General features: G+C 40.4%; 2 protein-coding genes across 10 annotated transcripts; both read left to right on the top strand.

Annotated features, from left to right (window-relative positions):
• The first annotated feature begins 145 nt into the window (after positions 1-145).
• On the top strand, positions 146-6,854 carry LOC119012379. 5 transcript variants are annotated; one of them, XR_005072459.1, is made up of 5 exons: positions 146-2,927; positions 3,189-3,208; positions 4,475-4,666; positions 5,168-6,391; positions 6,524-6,854. XR_005072459.1 is itself a non-coding variant. In XM_037086119.1 (5 exons), exons 1-5 carry the CDS (start codon positions 2,899-2,901, stop codon positions 5,571-5,573), a joined length of 495 nt encoding a protein of 164 aa, XP_036942014.1. In that variant the 5' UTR covers positions 149-2,898; the 3' UTR covers positions 5,574-6,854. The 5 variants fall into 5 exon arrangements, 4 of the variants coding, with proteins under 4 accessions (XP_036942012.1, XP_036942014.1, XP_036942013.1 ...); XM_037086119.1 differs by having other exon boundaries at positions 149-2,927; positions 5,168-5,382; positions 5,535-6,854; XM_037086118.1 differs by having other exon boundaries at positions 175-2,927; positions 5,168-5,382; positions 6,024-6,854.
• Positions 6,855-7,417: 563 nt separating this feature from the next.
• Positions 7,418-10,892, top strand: LOC119012380. 5 transcript variants are annotated; one of them, XR_005072460.1, is made up of 5 exons: positions 7,418-7,703; positions 7,955-7,974; positions 8,658-8,849; positions 9,251-9,612; positions 9,961-10,892. XR_005072460.1 is itself a non-coding variant. In XM_037086121.1 (5 exons), the coding sequence occupies exons 1-5, from the start codon at positions 7,561-7,563 to the stop codon at positions 10,056-10,058; spliced, it is 651 nt and encodes a 216-aa protein (XP_036942016.1). In that variant the 5' UTR covers positions 7,418-7,560; the 3' UTR covers positions 10,059-10,892. The 5 variants fall into 5 exon arrangements, 1 of the variants encoding a protein (XP_036942016.1); XM_037086121.1 differs by having other exon boundaries at positions 9,251-9,465; positions 9,978-10,892; XR_005072462.1 differs by having other exon boundaries at positions 7,955-7,988; positions 9,251-10,892.
• Positions 10,893-11,924: the final 1,032 nt, after the last annotated feature.

The following is an 11,924-nucleotide window of genomic DNA, read 5'->3' as shown; positions in this document are numbered from 1 at the left end:
ACTGCTCCTGATGTGCTGCTTGGCACCTTGCATGGCGGCAACCACCGCCATCAGTATATGAATGTATGTATGAGTTACTGTAAGTCGCTTTGGACAAAAGCGTCTGCTAAATGCCCTAAATGCAAAAAGCTCGGAGTAGGACCATAATTACTGGATTTGATCACTATGAACCCTTTACAATAACATTACCTGTTGAATGTGAAACAGCAGTAATGAATGGATTGATCTGACATATATTGAAGCTTTGCCTGCTGCACTGTGTTTGCCATAAATTCATGAAAACGTGCTAAACCATAATATTAGGGGAGTTTTGGTGGAGGAAGCGAAGAGGAAACGGCGACGCTGTGTGCGTGAAAAAGAGGAAGTGTTACACTCAAGGCTCTGTTATTCTGTCTGTGATGATCATTTTTGATTAAGTGTTAACTTTGCAAAGTAGAAGGATGGGTAATGGGGAATCCGTGATTGAAAATAATGTATTGGAAGTTGGAAATGTAATGAGGGGAATGTTAAATCATTACATAAAGGTTGTGTGTGTGTGAGGAAGTATGTGTGTGGCTATAAGTATAGTTAACGGTGTTGAGCTGAGGTCATGAGGAAGTATTAAAGAACAGATCAGGTCAGCTTAAGGGGAAGAGGAAAGGCCGTACCTCGGCCTCGAGAACAGGAAGGTTATTTCGTAACGAAGCATTATGAAATGCTTGACAGTCGGTTATTATCCAGTGAAAGGAGAGATTGCTGAAAAGATGCCCTAATAAGGACCAAAAACTGAGCCACTGTCCAAAGTGAGAGAGTGGACTGAAGTGCTTTCTTCCTCTCGCTGCAGCCTCGAAACAACACCTGAGACGGAGCACACGAGCAGCTGAAACATCGCAAAAAAAGATTTCAATCTTCAGCAGCAACAAGCCAATGGAATAAGAGCACAACAGTAACTTTTTTATCAACAAACTGTGGATTATAATTCGGACACTGGGATACTATTGTTCACTCTGCTGGCAGGAAGTTTCCACTTTGAGGAAGTATACGAGACCTCGGCCGGCGTGGAGATTTACCTCAAGATCTTGATCTTTCAGCAGGAGGGGAGAGGCCAGCGCCACGTTGGGCCATAACCATAATTAGACTTTGTTGTTACGCCTTGCAGGATGGAGTACGCTGTATCAACTGTGGAGCCGATCCAAAGCAGGCCCAGTACCTCTGGAATGAAGACCTGGTGTGCCCTCGGCTCTGTGTCTTGAGTTGGACATCAAGGGTAAAGTGATTTGGAATTCTGCAGCGACCATAGCAGACGAGGACGAGGTGATCGAAAGGCGCATACCGCCCCGTACACGTAAGGATGCGGGAATACAAGGACGGGAGCCGAACTGCGACTTCGCATTTCAGTAGCAGGATGATGATAGCATTGGGTCATCGGCTACCAGCACGTCGTCCTCCTGCCCGGAGGTGCAAGGCCGACTCATCCACATAGATTGGTTTACCAAAGCCCTAAAAATCCAACCTAGCCCTTTACAACGGAGAGCTGGTCCAGTGCCTCCTGGACAGAGGCAAACTCGGCAGGATCTGACAGGATCTTTAACTTTCCTTCATTTGTTTGCTCAGACACATTGTCTGACATTAAAGGGATAGTTCGTGTTTTTTGAAGTGGGGGCCGCTCCAGCCCAGACACTCAGCTTTGTACTGCAGTGAACAGGGTCCAGAGAAAAAGTGAAATAAACCACCTAAAACAAGGCTCACCTTAAAAAAGTGTACACTGTATAGGGAAAATCGGCATTAGACCTGCATTTCTTTTGGCACTACATTTTTGTCAACCGTAGAACCTCCGTATCCCAACGCAGCTGCACTAATGCGTACACTTGAACTGTTATAGATTTTTTAAGGTGAGCCATGTTTTAGGTGGTTTATTTCCCTACACTGCATTACATTCAGAGGTGTTTCTAATAAACTGGCACGCTTATGTATTTAAATAGGAAGGCCAAAAAAACCCCCAACATCTTTAACTGTGACCTATAAATGTAGCGGAATTTTAGAATAAATAAGTATTTCAGAATAAAATAAGAAATAAAGATAGAATCTATGGCAGAGAGGTGATTGCAATGGCCGCTGAGCGTGCACAGAAACTCCAGTGAAGTCGTCTTTTTTTTCCAGGGGCTTGTATGATAAACTTTAATGCCAAGCTTATGGTTATCAGCACTTTATTCCCTTGATAACACTGTGTAGTTGATAGAAATCTATTACCTGTTTACTTTCAACTCTGAAATAAGCTGCCCGAGGAAGTGTGAGCAGATGTTGTTCTCTGGAGCTTTCTCCTAGATATGTTTTTTGTAAAAATATGCAATAATTTATGTTGAAAAATGAAAACAGGTTTATTTCAAAGCTAAACTGATTAAAGCTGCACCCACCTTCCTCTTCCTCTGATTGGCTGGTACTCACTGCCTTCACCTGACTGGCTTACCCTGATATTCTGACCCTAACCTTGACCAATCTCACTCCTCATGTCTAAACCCTAATCAACACAACCAATGAAGGCAGCCAATCAGAGGCAGATTGGGGTGGGTCTTAGCAAAATAATAAAAAAAAAAGCATTGTGATCTTTTAAGAACACAGTACTAGGACTCCCTCCTTCCTATGTGAGGCAACTCTAGCAGTAGGCTGCTGTTGTGATCTATAAACAACACATAATGACTTCCTGCGCTCATGTATCGCACCAGCAGACTTGTATAGATGAGCTGTGCAGTCGCTCCTTCCTCTCTCTGTGCTCATCTTTTACCAAACACAGTCGGCCCCCTCATCTCCTCCGTGCAGGTCCTCTTTAGTGTAATCTGAGGACACGCTGCTCGTCCACGCAAAAGAGAGAGTGGCTCCCTCCCGGGGAGGAGCCATAAGTGTTTTCCTCTAGGCTGTGGGATGGATACTCCAGAGACGCAATCTGTTTTGTAAGTAGCTGTGCATTTCTTTTCTTTTTTTTCTAATTCCAAGACTGTGAATTATTTAATTATGCATCAGGATATTATCATTATTATTATTAAATAATGCTCCAGGGAATATTTCAAGTTTTTTTTCTGGGCTGAACATGACAAAGCAGTAACTGCTGCACACAGACCTGCCCCATGTTTTGCTTATTGTCATTTTTGAAAAAAGATGTTGGCTAAAATTTTCCTCTCTGTTTAATTTGTTTTTTTTTATCTCTTCCTCAGAGTGACGGCCCTGGCAAAGGGTGAGAAAACAAATGTTCTATTTCTTTGCTCTGTGAAAACTGCAGCATTTCAAAATGAAAGAGAACATACTTCAGTTAGTAATCGCAATAGGTAACATTTGAAGCCGTTCAAAATATGGTTGTGCCTAGCTGGAGTCTAAATAAGTTGATCATCAGTTGACTAATATGTGTGAGTTAATGTTTTCATAGCCACGCCTTAGTTTGTTTTGTAGCGTTTCTCCCAGTATAGATGGACCAGTACCTTTAAAATATGCCAGTGGTCATTGTCGATATCATCCTGAATGAATGTGGCTGTGTTTTGTCATGATTTTGTCTACTTTGTCTACTTGATTGTTTAAAGGATGAACTTGTATTTTGCCGACGCCAAATGCCAGTGTCTCACAATGTTAATGAAAGTGAAAAAGCTTTTGTGTAGCTGCCCTGTGATTTGATCCCAACCCAGAATTTCAGCTTTGTCGTTTCATTCATAATCCTGCAAACAAGCAGAGCGACACAGAACCAGAACACAGACACTCTCGCTGCTCTCACTAGAGGTGTTTTCAGCCACAGCAGGCAGCTGTTTTCAGGGAAAGAGCTCTGATAAACCCACTGCATGGTACCTGCCCAGCACCAAACGGCAAAGAGACACAGTTACTGGCTGGAGAATATAGTTGAGCACTGAGCAAACAAAAGAGCCAGGATCACACCAGCGGCGACCCCCATCACCATGATGACGCTCTGACCCGTGATCACTCGGAATCACTTATTCCTACATAATTAAGACCACGCCCATCTTCAAACATGGACTTCAGAGTGGGAACTTTTCTTTAGTTTCCATTACCTGTTTATGTATGCATTAAAATATGTTTTATAGTTGGTGTGCAGTTGAACACTGACAGCACAGAAACACGAGAAGACGTTAAATCTCCAGAAGAGAAACCCAAAAACACTAGAAGTCTTACTAATTGACGATCTAGCTCGAGCCATGTCCCGGGTCTAACTGATGAAATAACCTGGCAGCAGTTCGCGTGGAGAGCAGGGCTGATCAGCAGGCGCTGATCGCCAGCCAGCCTCTCCGTGCACCTCTGCAAGCACCACAGAAAAAAGAAACAAACACCGAGCATGAGATATGACAATATGGGCAGTTTGGCATCATCATCAAAACAGCGAGACAGGGGGGACGATATGAAACACATGCAAATGCGTACAAAATCTGTGAGCACAGTCTACACATTCATGAGCACTGATAGTGATACCCTGACTCAACCATTTCTTCTTTGTCTTCAGGGCAGTGGAGAAGGTTCTATGCGCACTTGGCGGGAGACACTAATGGGACCCACGAACAGTTTGTTTCATATCTTAGACAGCTGCGTCAAGTAGAGGTGCCCTCTCCTGAACAAAGTGACTATTTTGTGGTTTTCTGTCCTATCGTGTCACAAGCGGAAACAGACTTCCGCGAGGTCCTGGAAGACATTCCAGGTAGGTCATGACTTTGACCACTGTTTGACCAATGTCGCACTGCTAAGTCACAGGTACACTGTATAGAATAAACTTACCTTTGTTTTTGTACAGGTTCTAACTGAACTTACAATTCTTTTTTAGTAGTTCCCCCAGGCTCTAAAGGAGGATGAATACTACCTCTAAAAGCAGTAAATTCAGTTCCATTCGCCTCTAGGCACCAAATGGGTGTTGCTCATAGTGTTCAATTTAAGGATAATTTGAAGCTGACTCTAGCCCGTCCAATTTTTCAGATCATTGCTTTGTTCTTATTCACTCTCACTGCACCTCAACTCCCACACCTGCTGCAGCTGGCAGGTGTTTTTTGTGAAAAACCTTTAATAAGCCGACTGTATGCTACCTGCACAGCACCATATGCAGAGATGTGCTGGTGAACATTTAGCAACAACACAGTTTGAAGTCTTGCTCTGCTGTCCCCGAGCGATTCTGACTCATTTGGTTGTGTTATCTCTGTACTCACAGTTGGCAAACCAACAATCCTGGTGGTGATGCATCACACCGTCGACCCTAACCAGGTTGTAGCTGAAAGCAGACGACTGGTGAACGACCCCAACGTGCACCTCACTGTGGACGTTCTGTTACACAAGGGCAAAATCATGAAGTGTGAGCAAAACCGAACAGTGTGGCTTGAGGTTGGAGCGTTCCTCGCAGAGTCTTACAGAGGTTATGCCAAAAAGGTAATGGCTAGTTTTACTGATATAATGCAGCCAGGCTTACACATAATGAACTTCTCCTCTGAACTGACAGTTTTGTTACAAAGTACTGTCACTCATATTGTTGTCTTATTGTCTTTCTGCTCACTACCTGGAATGACATCATCAATTGTAAGTATGTCTGTAATCATGAACAAGAACAATCAAGATTTTAACAAGCCACAACAGTGTCATCAGCTAATGTTTTTTTCCAGGCACAGATTTGACCAATGAGACAGAGACTTAGAGATTTAGTGCAGATGTAGAGCGATGGTGACACTTGTTTCCTCCTCTGCAGAAGTTTCTTTGATGAATGGGTCAAACTGAACACTGGTGGAAATCTGTTGAATCACAGATTTGTGGTGCTGCTTCCACAGTGAACACCATGGTAAAATCGTTGTGTAAATCACGCGAGAAAAATAAAAATGACTGGCCAAAACTCTGAAAATAAAAACTGATTGTAAGGAGACCTTGAATTTTTCTCAAGTTTCCTGCATGGGGAAATAACGACATTGCTATAATTATTCGAAAATGTGAACAAAAAATGTTTTGGATTGTTTGAGTCGCATATAAATCTATGTCACTTATTCCCCTCTTTGTTTATTTTAGGGTTGATGGACCATCAGATGCTGATTATTGTAATGGTAACTATGACTGCTCTTATTTTTGTGGGGGTAATTTCAGTAATGACAGTTGCACTATTGTAGAAACTGGAGCTCTAAGCAGATCTGTGAGGGCTGTCACCAGCATGTGTGACAAAACCCAAAGGTAGCAGTTTACAGTATTGTCACAATAAAAGATTCTTAAAGGGACGAAATAAATGTGCAATGTAACGCATGTGTAATCATCTGCTAAAATGTAATAATGGAAGGATTGTCGTTGTCGTTGTTGTGGGATACTTATGATTACCTGAACATAGTACAGGTGTCCATGATGGAAGGCTCTCAGTGAATGACTATGTGAAAAAGAAGAAAAGACATAGCATTTTTTTCAGGTCTGTATTAAAACAGTAATGATGTGCCCAAATGTACATTTAAAGGTGCACTATGTAGTTTTGGTGAATACATTTTAATCAGAAAGCAAAGATCTTCATGTTTTTTTGTTTTTTTTTTGATTTCCTCTCAAGAGTTTTTGGTCGATGTCGCTGTTCCTCATGTCTGTACTGACGTCAAAGGAATCAAAGAGATTTTGTGTAAGTGATGGGGGACAAATAAATAAATGATAACATCAGGCATATGACCAAAGTTACTTTGCAGCCCCAGTAAATGTGCTTTGAGGTGCAGGTTTTAGAGCATGTTCATGTTTAAATGTGTGTGTAGTAGAGTTCTGTAAGGTCCAGTCTTATCAAGTTTCAAATAAAGACAAATGTTTTGTGTAAGAATAAAGATTGCTGCTCTGTGCTCATGCAGATAAAGTTTTTCAAGTCAAAAAGAATAAAGAAAAAGGAATGAAACTGATTATATTGCATTTGTGTAGCTTGTCTGATATTAAGAGATCAAATAACACCTTCATGTTAAAGTGCTATTGACCCATAAGAAGGATTTTTGCCATCATTATCTTGATGCGTATATTTTATATTTCCTGTTTGTATCCTGTGCATTCCAATGTGTCAGTGCAGTTATATTTAGGCTTAAACTTTTATACTTCTGTCTTTCATCAATCACTTTTTCCCTCTGCTTGTGATTCTCGAGATGCTGTAACAAGTGCATTTCCTCAGCGAAATTCTTTATTTCTCTGGTTTCTAGAGTGAAAAAGCTGCCATAAAATATCTGCTCTCAATATAAACACACACTGGCCTCTTTATTACGTACAATTTTGTGCTTTTACAATGACTTTTTGACTGTCATAGAAGTACAAATTCAATATATGCACTAGCACTGATGTCATAGTTAATGAAGACCTTGGGATGGACTGCATTACATTCAGAGGTGTTTCTAATAATTTATGTTTTAAAAAAAAAAAAAAATGCACTAATTTAGGTAAGTTAGCACTTGAAAACAGGTTTATATGTTTATTCCACAGCTAAACTGATTCAAGCTGAACCCGCCTTCCTCTGATTAGCTGGCCTTCACCCTACTCTGCGTCTGACTGGCTTACCCTGATACTCTTACCCTAACCCTGACCAATCTCACTCCTCATGTCTAAACCTAATCAACCCAACCAATGGAGGCGGCCAATCAGAGGCAGAGTAGCGTGGGTCTTTTTGCTTGTCCACGCAAAAGAGAAAGTGGCTCCCTCCCGGGGAGGAGCCGTATGTGTTTTCCTCTCGGCTGTGGGATGGATACTCCAGAGACACAATCTGTTTTGTAAGTAGCTATGCAAAAAATGTTTTTAATTCCTGCAAGACTGTGAGTTGATTCTTTGTGCATCAGGATATTGCCATAATTATTATTAAATAATGCTCCTGGGAATATTTCAAGTTTATTGTAGGCTGAGCATGACAAAGCAGTAACTGTTGCACATAGTTCTGCTCCTTGTTTTGCTTTGTGTCATTTTGTTAAATAATGTTGACTAAAATGTTCTGTTTTTTTTGTTGTTTTTCAAATCTCTTCTTCAGAGTGACGGCGCTGGAAAAGAGTAAGAAAACAAATGTACTTGTTTGTTTGCTCCGTCAAAACTGCAGCATTTCAATTTTAAAGCGAATATACTTCAGTTAGTAATCATAGTAGATAACGTTTAAAGCTGCTCTTACCAATATCTTTTAGATAATTGGATCAACTGAAATGTGTAATATGAGATGGGTGGATTGTAGTGATGAGACATCCTCCAAAAGCCAGTACTCCGGACTTCTATGATATGCAAATCTGCATATATTATGTACATATGGCTGGGTATTTTTCAAAAAACTGTTGGAATCATTTCAAGATATGGTTGTACCTAGCTGAAGCCTGAATTTGTTGATGATCAGTTGCATGATATGTGTGAATTAATGTTTTCATAGCCACGCCTTACTTTGTTTTGTCGTGTTTGTCCCATTAAACCGCCGTTCCCCCACTGCTCTATAACAACTGCTTCCTCTGGATGCTGTTTAAAACATTAATCATACAGATTGAGATCATTTGCTAATCCTTTTTGACATATACTCCATTGAAAACAAGTGAACTTCGTTGAGCACTGAGCAACAAAAGAGCCAGATGATTCTCTCTGGTGTAGATGGTGGAGAACAAGAACAAAGTTAAAACTCCAGACAGTCTGACCCCAGTGTGTGAAACCATGTTTACAGCTCAATACTGACTCAACCATTTCTTCTTTGTCTTCAGGGCGGTGGAGAAGGTTCTATGTGCACTTGGCGGGAGACACTAATGGGACCCACAAAGAGTTTGTTTCGCATATAAGACAGCTTGGTCATACAAAGGTGTCCTCTCCTGAGGAAAGCGACTATGTTGTGGTTTTCTGTCCTATCGCGTCACAAGCGGAAACAGACTTCAGCGAGGCCCTGGAAGACATTCCATGTAGGTCATGACTTTGACCACTGTTTGACCAATGTCGCACTGCTAAGTCACAGGTATCACTGTATAGAATAAACTTACCTTTGTTTTTGTACAGGTTCTGACTGAGCTTACAATACTTCTTCCCCCGGCTCTTAAAAGTTAAATAATTTCAGTCCAGCATTGAGCTGTTTTAAATGCTGGAGGATGAATACTACATCTAAAAGCTGAAACAGACTGTAGCTTTGTTCTTATTTACTCTCACTGCAACTCAACTCACACACCTGCTGCAGCTGGCAGGTGTTTTTAGTGACAAACCTTTAATAAGCCTACTGTATGCTACCTGCACAGCACCTTATGAAGTCTTGCTCTGCTGTCCCCGAGCGACTCCAACTCATTTGGTTGTGTTATCTCTGTACTCACAGTTGGCAAACCAACAATTCTGATGGTGATGCATCACACCGTCGACCGTAACCAGGTTGTAGCTGAAAGCAGACGACTGGTGAACAACCCCAACGTGCACCTCACTGTGGACGTTCTGTTACACAAGGGTAAAATCACGAAGTGTGATCAAAACCGAAAAGCGTGGTTTGACTTTGTGATGTTTCTTGCAGCATCTTTCAGAAGTAACAACAAAAAGGTGAGGACTAGTTTTACTGATATGATGCAGCCAAGTTTACACATAATCAATTTCTCTTCTGAGTTGGCAGTTTAGTTACAAAGTACTGTCACTCATATTGTTGTCTTATTGTCTTTCTGCTCACTACCTGGAATGACATCATCAATTGTAAGTATGTCTGTAATCATGAACTTAAGATTTTTACAAGTCACGACAGTGTCAGCAGCTAATGTTTTCCCCTTGTTAGTCTCTGTGTGTTATCAGGGCAAAATGTGTCCTGGAGTCTCTTGTTTTTTAAGTTTATCTTGAAACTTCATTCACATGGGCATATTCACACAACTGATCACGCGAGAAAAATAAAAATGACAGGCCAAAACCCTGAATTTTTCTCAAGTTTTCCTGCATGAAGAAATATCGACATTGCTATAATTATTCGAAAATGTGAACTAAATCATTTTTGATTGCTTGAGTGGTATATAAAACTATGTTACTAATTCCCCTCTTTATTTATTTTAGGGTTGATGGACCATCAGATCATGATTTTTTTAATGGTAACTATGACTGCTCTTATTTTGGTGGGGGTTATTGTGGCTACGACAGTAACACAACCGTAGAAACTGGAGCTCTAAGCAGATCTGTGAGGCATGTGCAGCAGCATGTGTGACAAAACCCAAAGGTAGCAGTTTACAGTATTGTCACAATTCTTAAAGTGAATGAATGTTCAAAGTAATGCATGTTTAATCATCTGCAAAAATGTAATAATGGAAGGATTGTCATTGTTATAATTGTAGGATACTTGTGTTAGATGATACAGATGTTTTTTTTACAGAGCTTATGATTCCCTGAACATATTACAGGGGTCCCTGATGGAGCCGTTTCAAGGTGCACTATGCAGTTTTGTGGAATGCATTTTAATCAGAAGACAAAGATCTTCATATAATGAATGAACTTTGAGTGTTTTTTGGGATTTTTTTTAAAAAAGAATGTATTTATTAATTTATCTTTTTTAGTTTTGGCTTGATGTCACCGTTCCTCCTGAGATATTGACCTCAAAGTAATCAAAGAGTTTTTGTGTAAGAGATGGGAGACAAATAAATAAATGAATAAATGATAATATGAGGGTTATGACCAAAGTTACTTTGCAGCCCCAGTAATTGTGCTTTGAGGTGCAGGTTTTGGAGTATGTTAATGTTTAAGTGTGTGTAGTAGAGCTTTGTAAGGTCCAGTCACATCAAGTTTCAAATAAAGACAAATCTTCTGTTTAAAACTGTGACTGCTGCTTTGTGCTCATGCAGATATCAAGTTTTTCCATCATAAAGAATGAATAAAAATGAATCAAACTGACTATATCATATTTGTTAAGCTTGTCTTTGTACATTTGTCATATCTGTGATATAAAATGTAATGGATTATTATCAAAAAATAGGTAAATGTCCAATAAAAAGTAAACACCCAAGTTTTAATTCCCATTTTGACTGATTTTAATGTACATTCAAAAGTTTGACTTCAGGGTCCAGCAACCCTGGCTAATAATGCCCCCGCTGTGGTGAGCACTGTTGGCACGATGATTCTCCACAACAGAACTGGGATTTTGGTAAGGATTGAAAGGACGGTAAATGAAGTCAGTAAGGCGTAAGGGTGACTTGGGGTGAAGATTCAGCTTCAACAGGAGGCTTGGTAACATTTAGTGGCCATGCATTCTACCAGCAGCATTGTATAAATGTGCTCTGCAGTTACTCTTTCCTCCTTCTTCATACTCTCTGCGTCTCATCTCTGCTCCTCCTCTGTATTGTAATTTGAGCACGTTTCTTGTCAACTGGTGCGGGAAAGTGCTTCACTCTCAGGGTGGGGTTGTAATTGTTTTCCCTTTGACTGTGCGATGGATGTGCCAGAGATGCAACAAGAAAATAATCAATCTCTTCTGTAAGTAGTAATTAAAAAAAAATGTTTCTTTAAATTCCTATAAGGCTGCTGACTTTTGAGACACCAATCCTCTATGCATGATGATAGCATGACAAAGCAGTACATGACTGACTGATGGCCCGAGCAACTGGTGAGAAAACAAATGTACTTATTTCATAATTCGACAACATGGCTCTGTCAAGACTGCAATATATTCATATTAGAGAGAATCGGCAACATTTAGTAGTTGAAATTGGTAACATTTAAAGCTATTACCAATATCCTTATATTGTAACATGATCAACGGACAACATGTAACGTGAGATGTGTGGCTTGAAGTGGTGGGACCGCTGCCAAGGCCTGCCTGGATATAGATTTAAAAATTTGTCAAAAGTATGTCAAAGTATGTTTGCTCTTAGCCTAAATGTTTGCAGTATTTTCCTAAATTGATAAATACGCAGTAGTTTAAGTACGCTAGTTTGCGGTGAAAAAAAAATGAAGTGATGTTTTGAATTCCAATAAACATTTCTGGAGTTTCACAGCAACACAGCGTTGCAGCATTCTGCTGAACAACTGTA

The sequence above is a fragment of the Acanthopagrus latus genome, chromosome 22 (genome assembly GCF_904848185.1).
Source record: "Acanthopagrus latus isolate v.2019 chromosome 22, fAcaLat1.1, whole genome shotgun sequence".
In the NCBI taxonomy this organism is placed as follows: Eukaryota; Metazoa; Chordata; class Actinopteri; order Spariformes; family Sparidae; genus Acanthopagrus; species Acanthopagrus latus.
Note: the sequence above shows the minus strand (reverse complement) of the source record. Positions and strands in the feature narration are given on the sequence as shown.

Excerpts from the sequence above, each read along its gene's own strand:
- LOC119012379 (XM_037086117.1), top strand. The coding sequence starts at position 2,899 with ATGGATACTCCAGAGACGCAATCTGTTTT. Across the intron at positions 2,928-3,188 it reads CCAGAGACGCAATCTGTTTT|AGTGACGGCCCTGGCAAAGG; the intron begins GTAAGTAGCTGT and ends TCTCTTCCTCAG. Across the intron at positions 3,209-4,474 it reads AGTGACGGCCCTGGCAAAGG|GGCAGTGGAGAAGGTTCTAT; the intron begins GTGAGAAAACAA and ends CTTTGTCTTCAG.
- LOC119012380 (XM_037086121.1), top strand. The coding sequence starts at position 7,561 with ATGGAGGCGGCCAATCAGAGGCAGAGTAGCGTGGGTCTTTTTGCTTGT. Across the intron at positions 7,704-7,954 it reads CCAGAGACACAATCTGTTTT|AGTGACGGCGCTGGAAAAGA; the intron begins GTAAGTAGCTAT and ends TCTCTTCTTCAG. Across the intron at positions 9,466-9,977 it reads TCAGAAGTAACAACAAAAAG|ATCATGATTTTTTTAATGGT; the intron begins GTGAGGACTAGT and ends ATGGACCATCAG.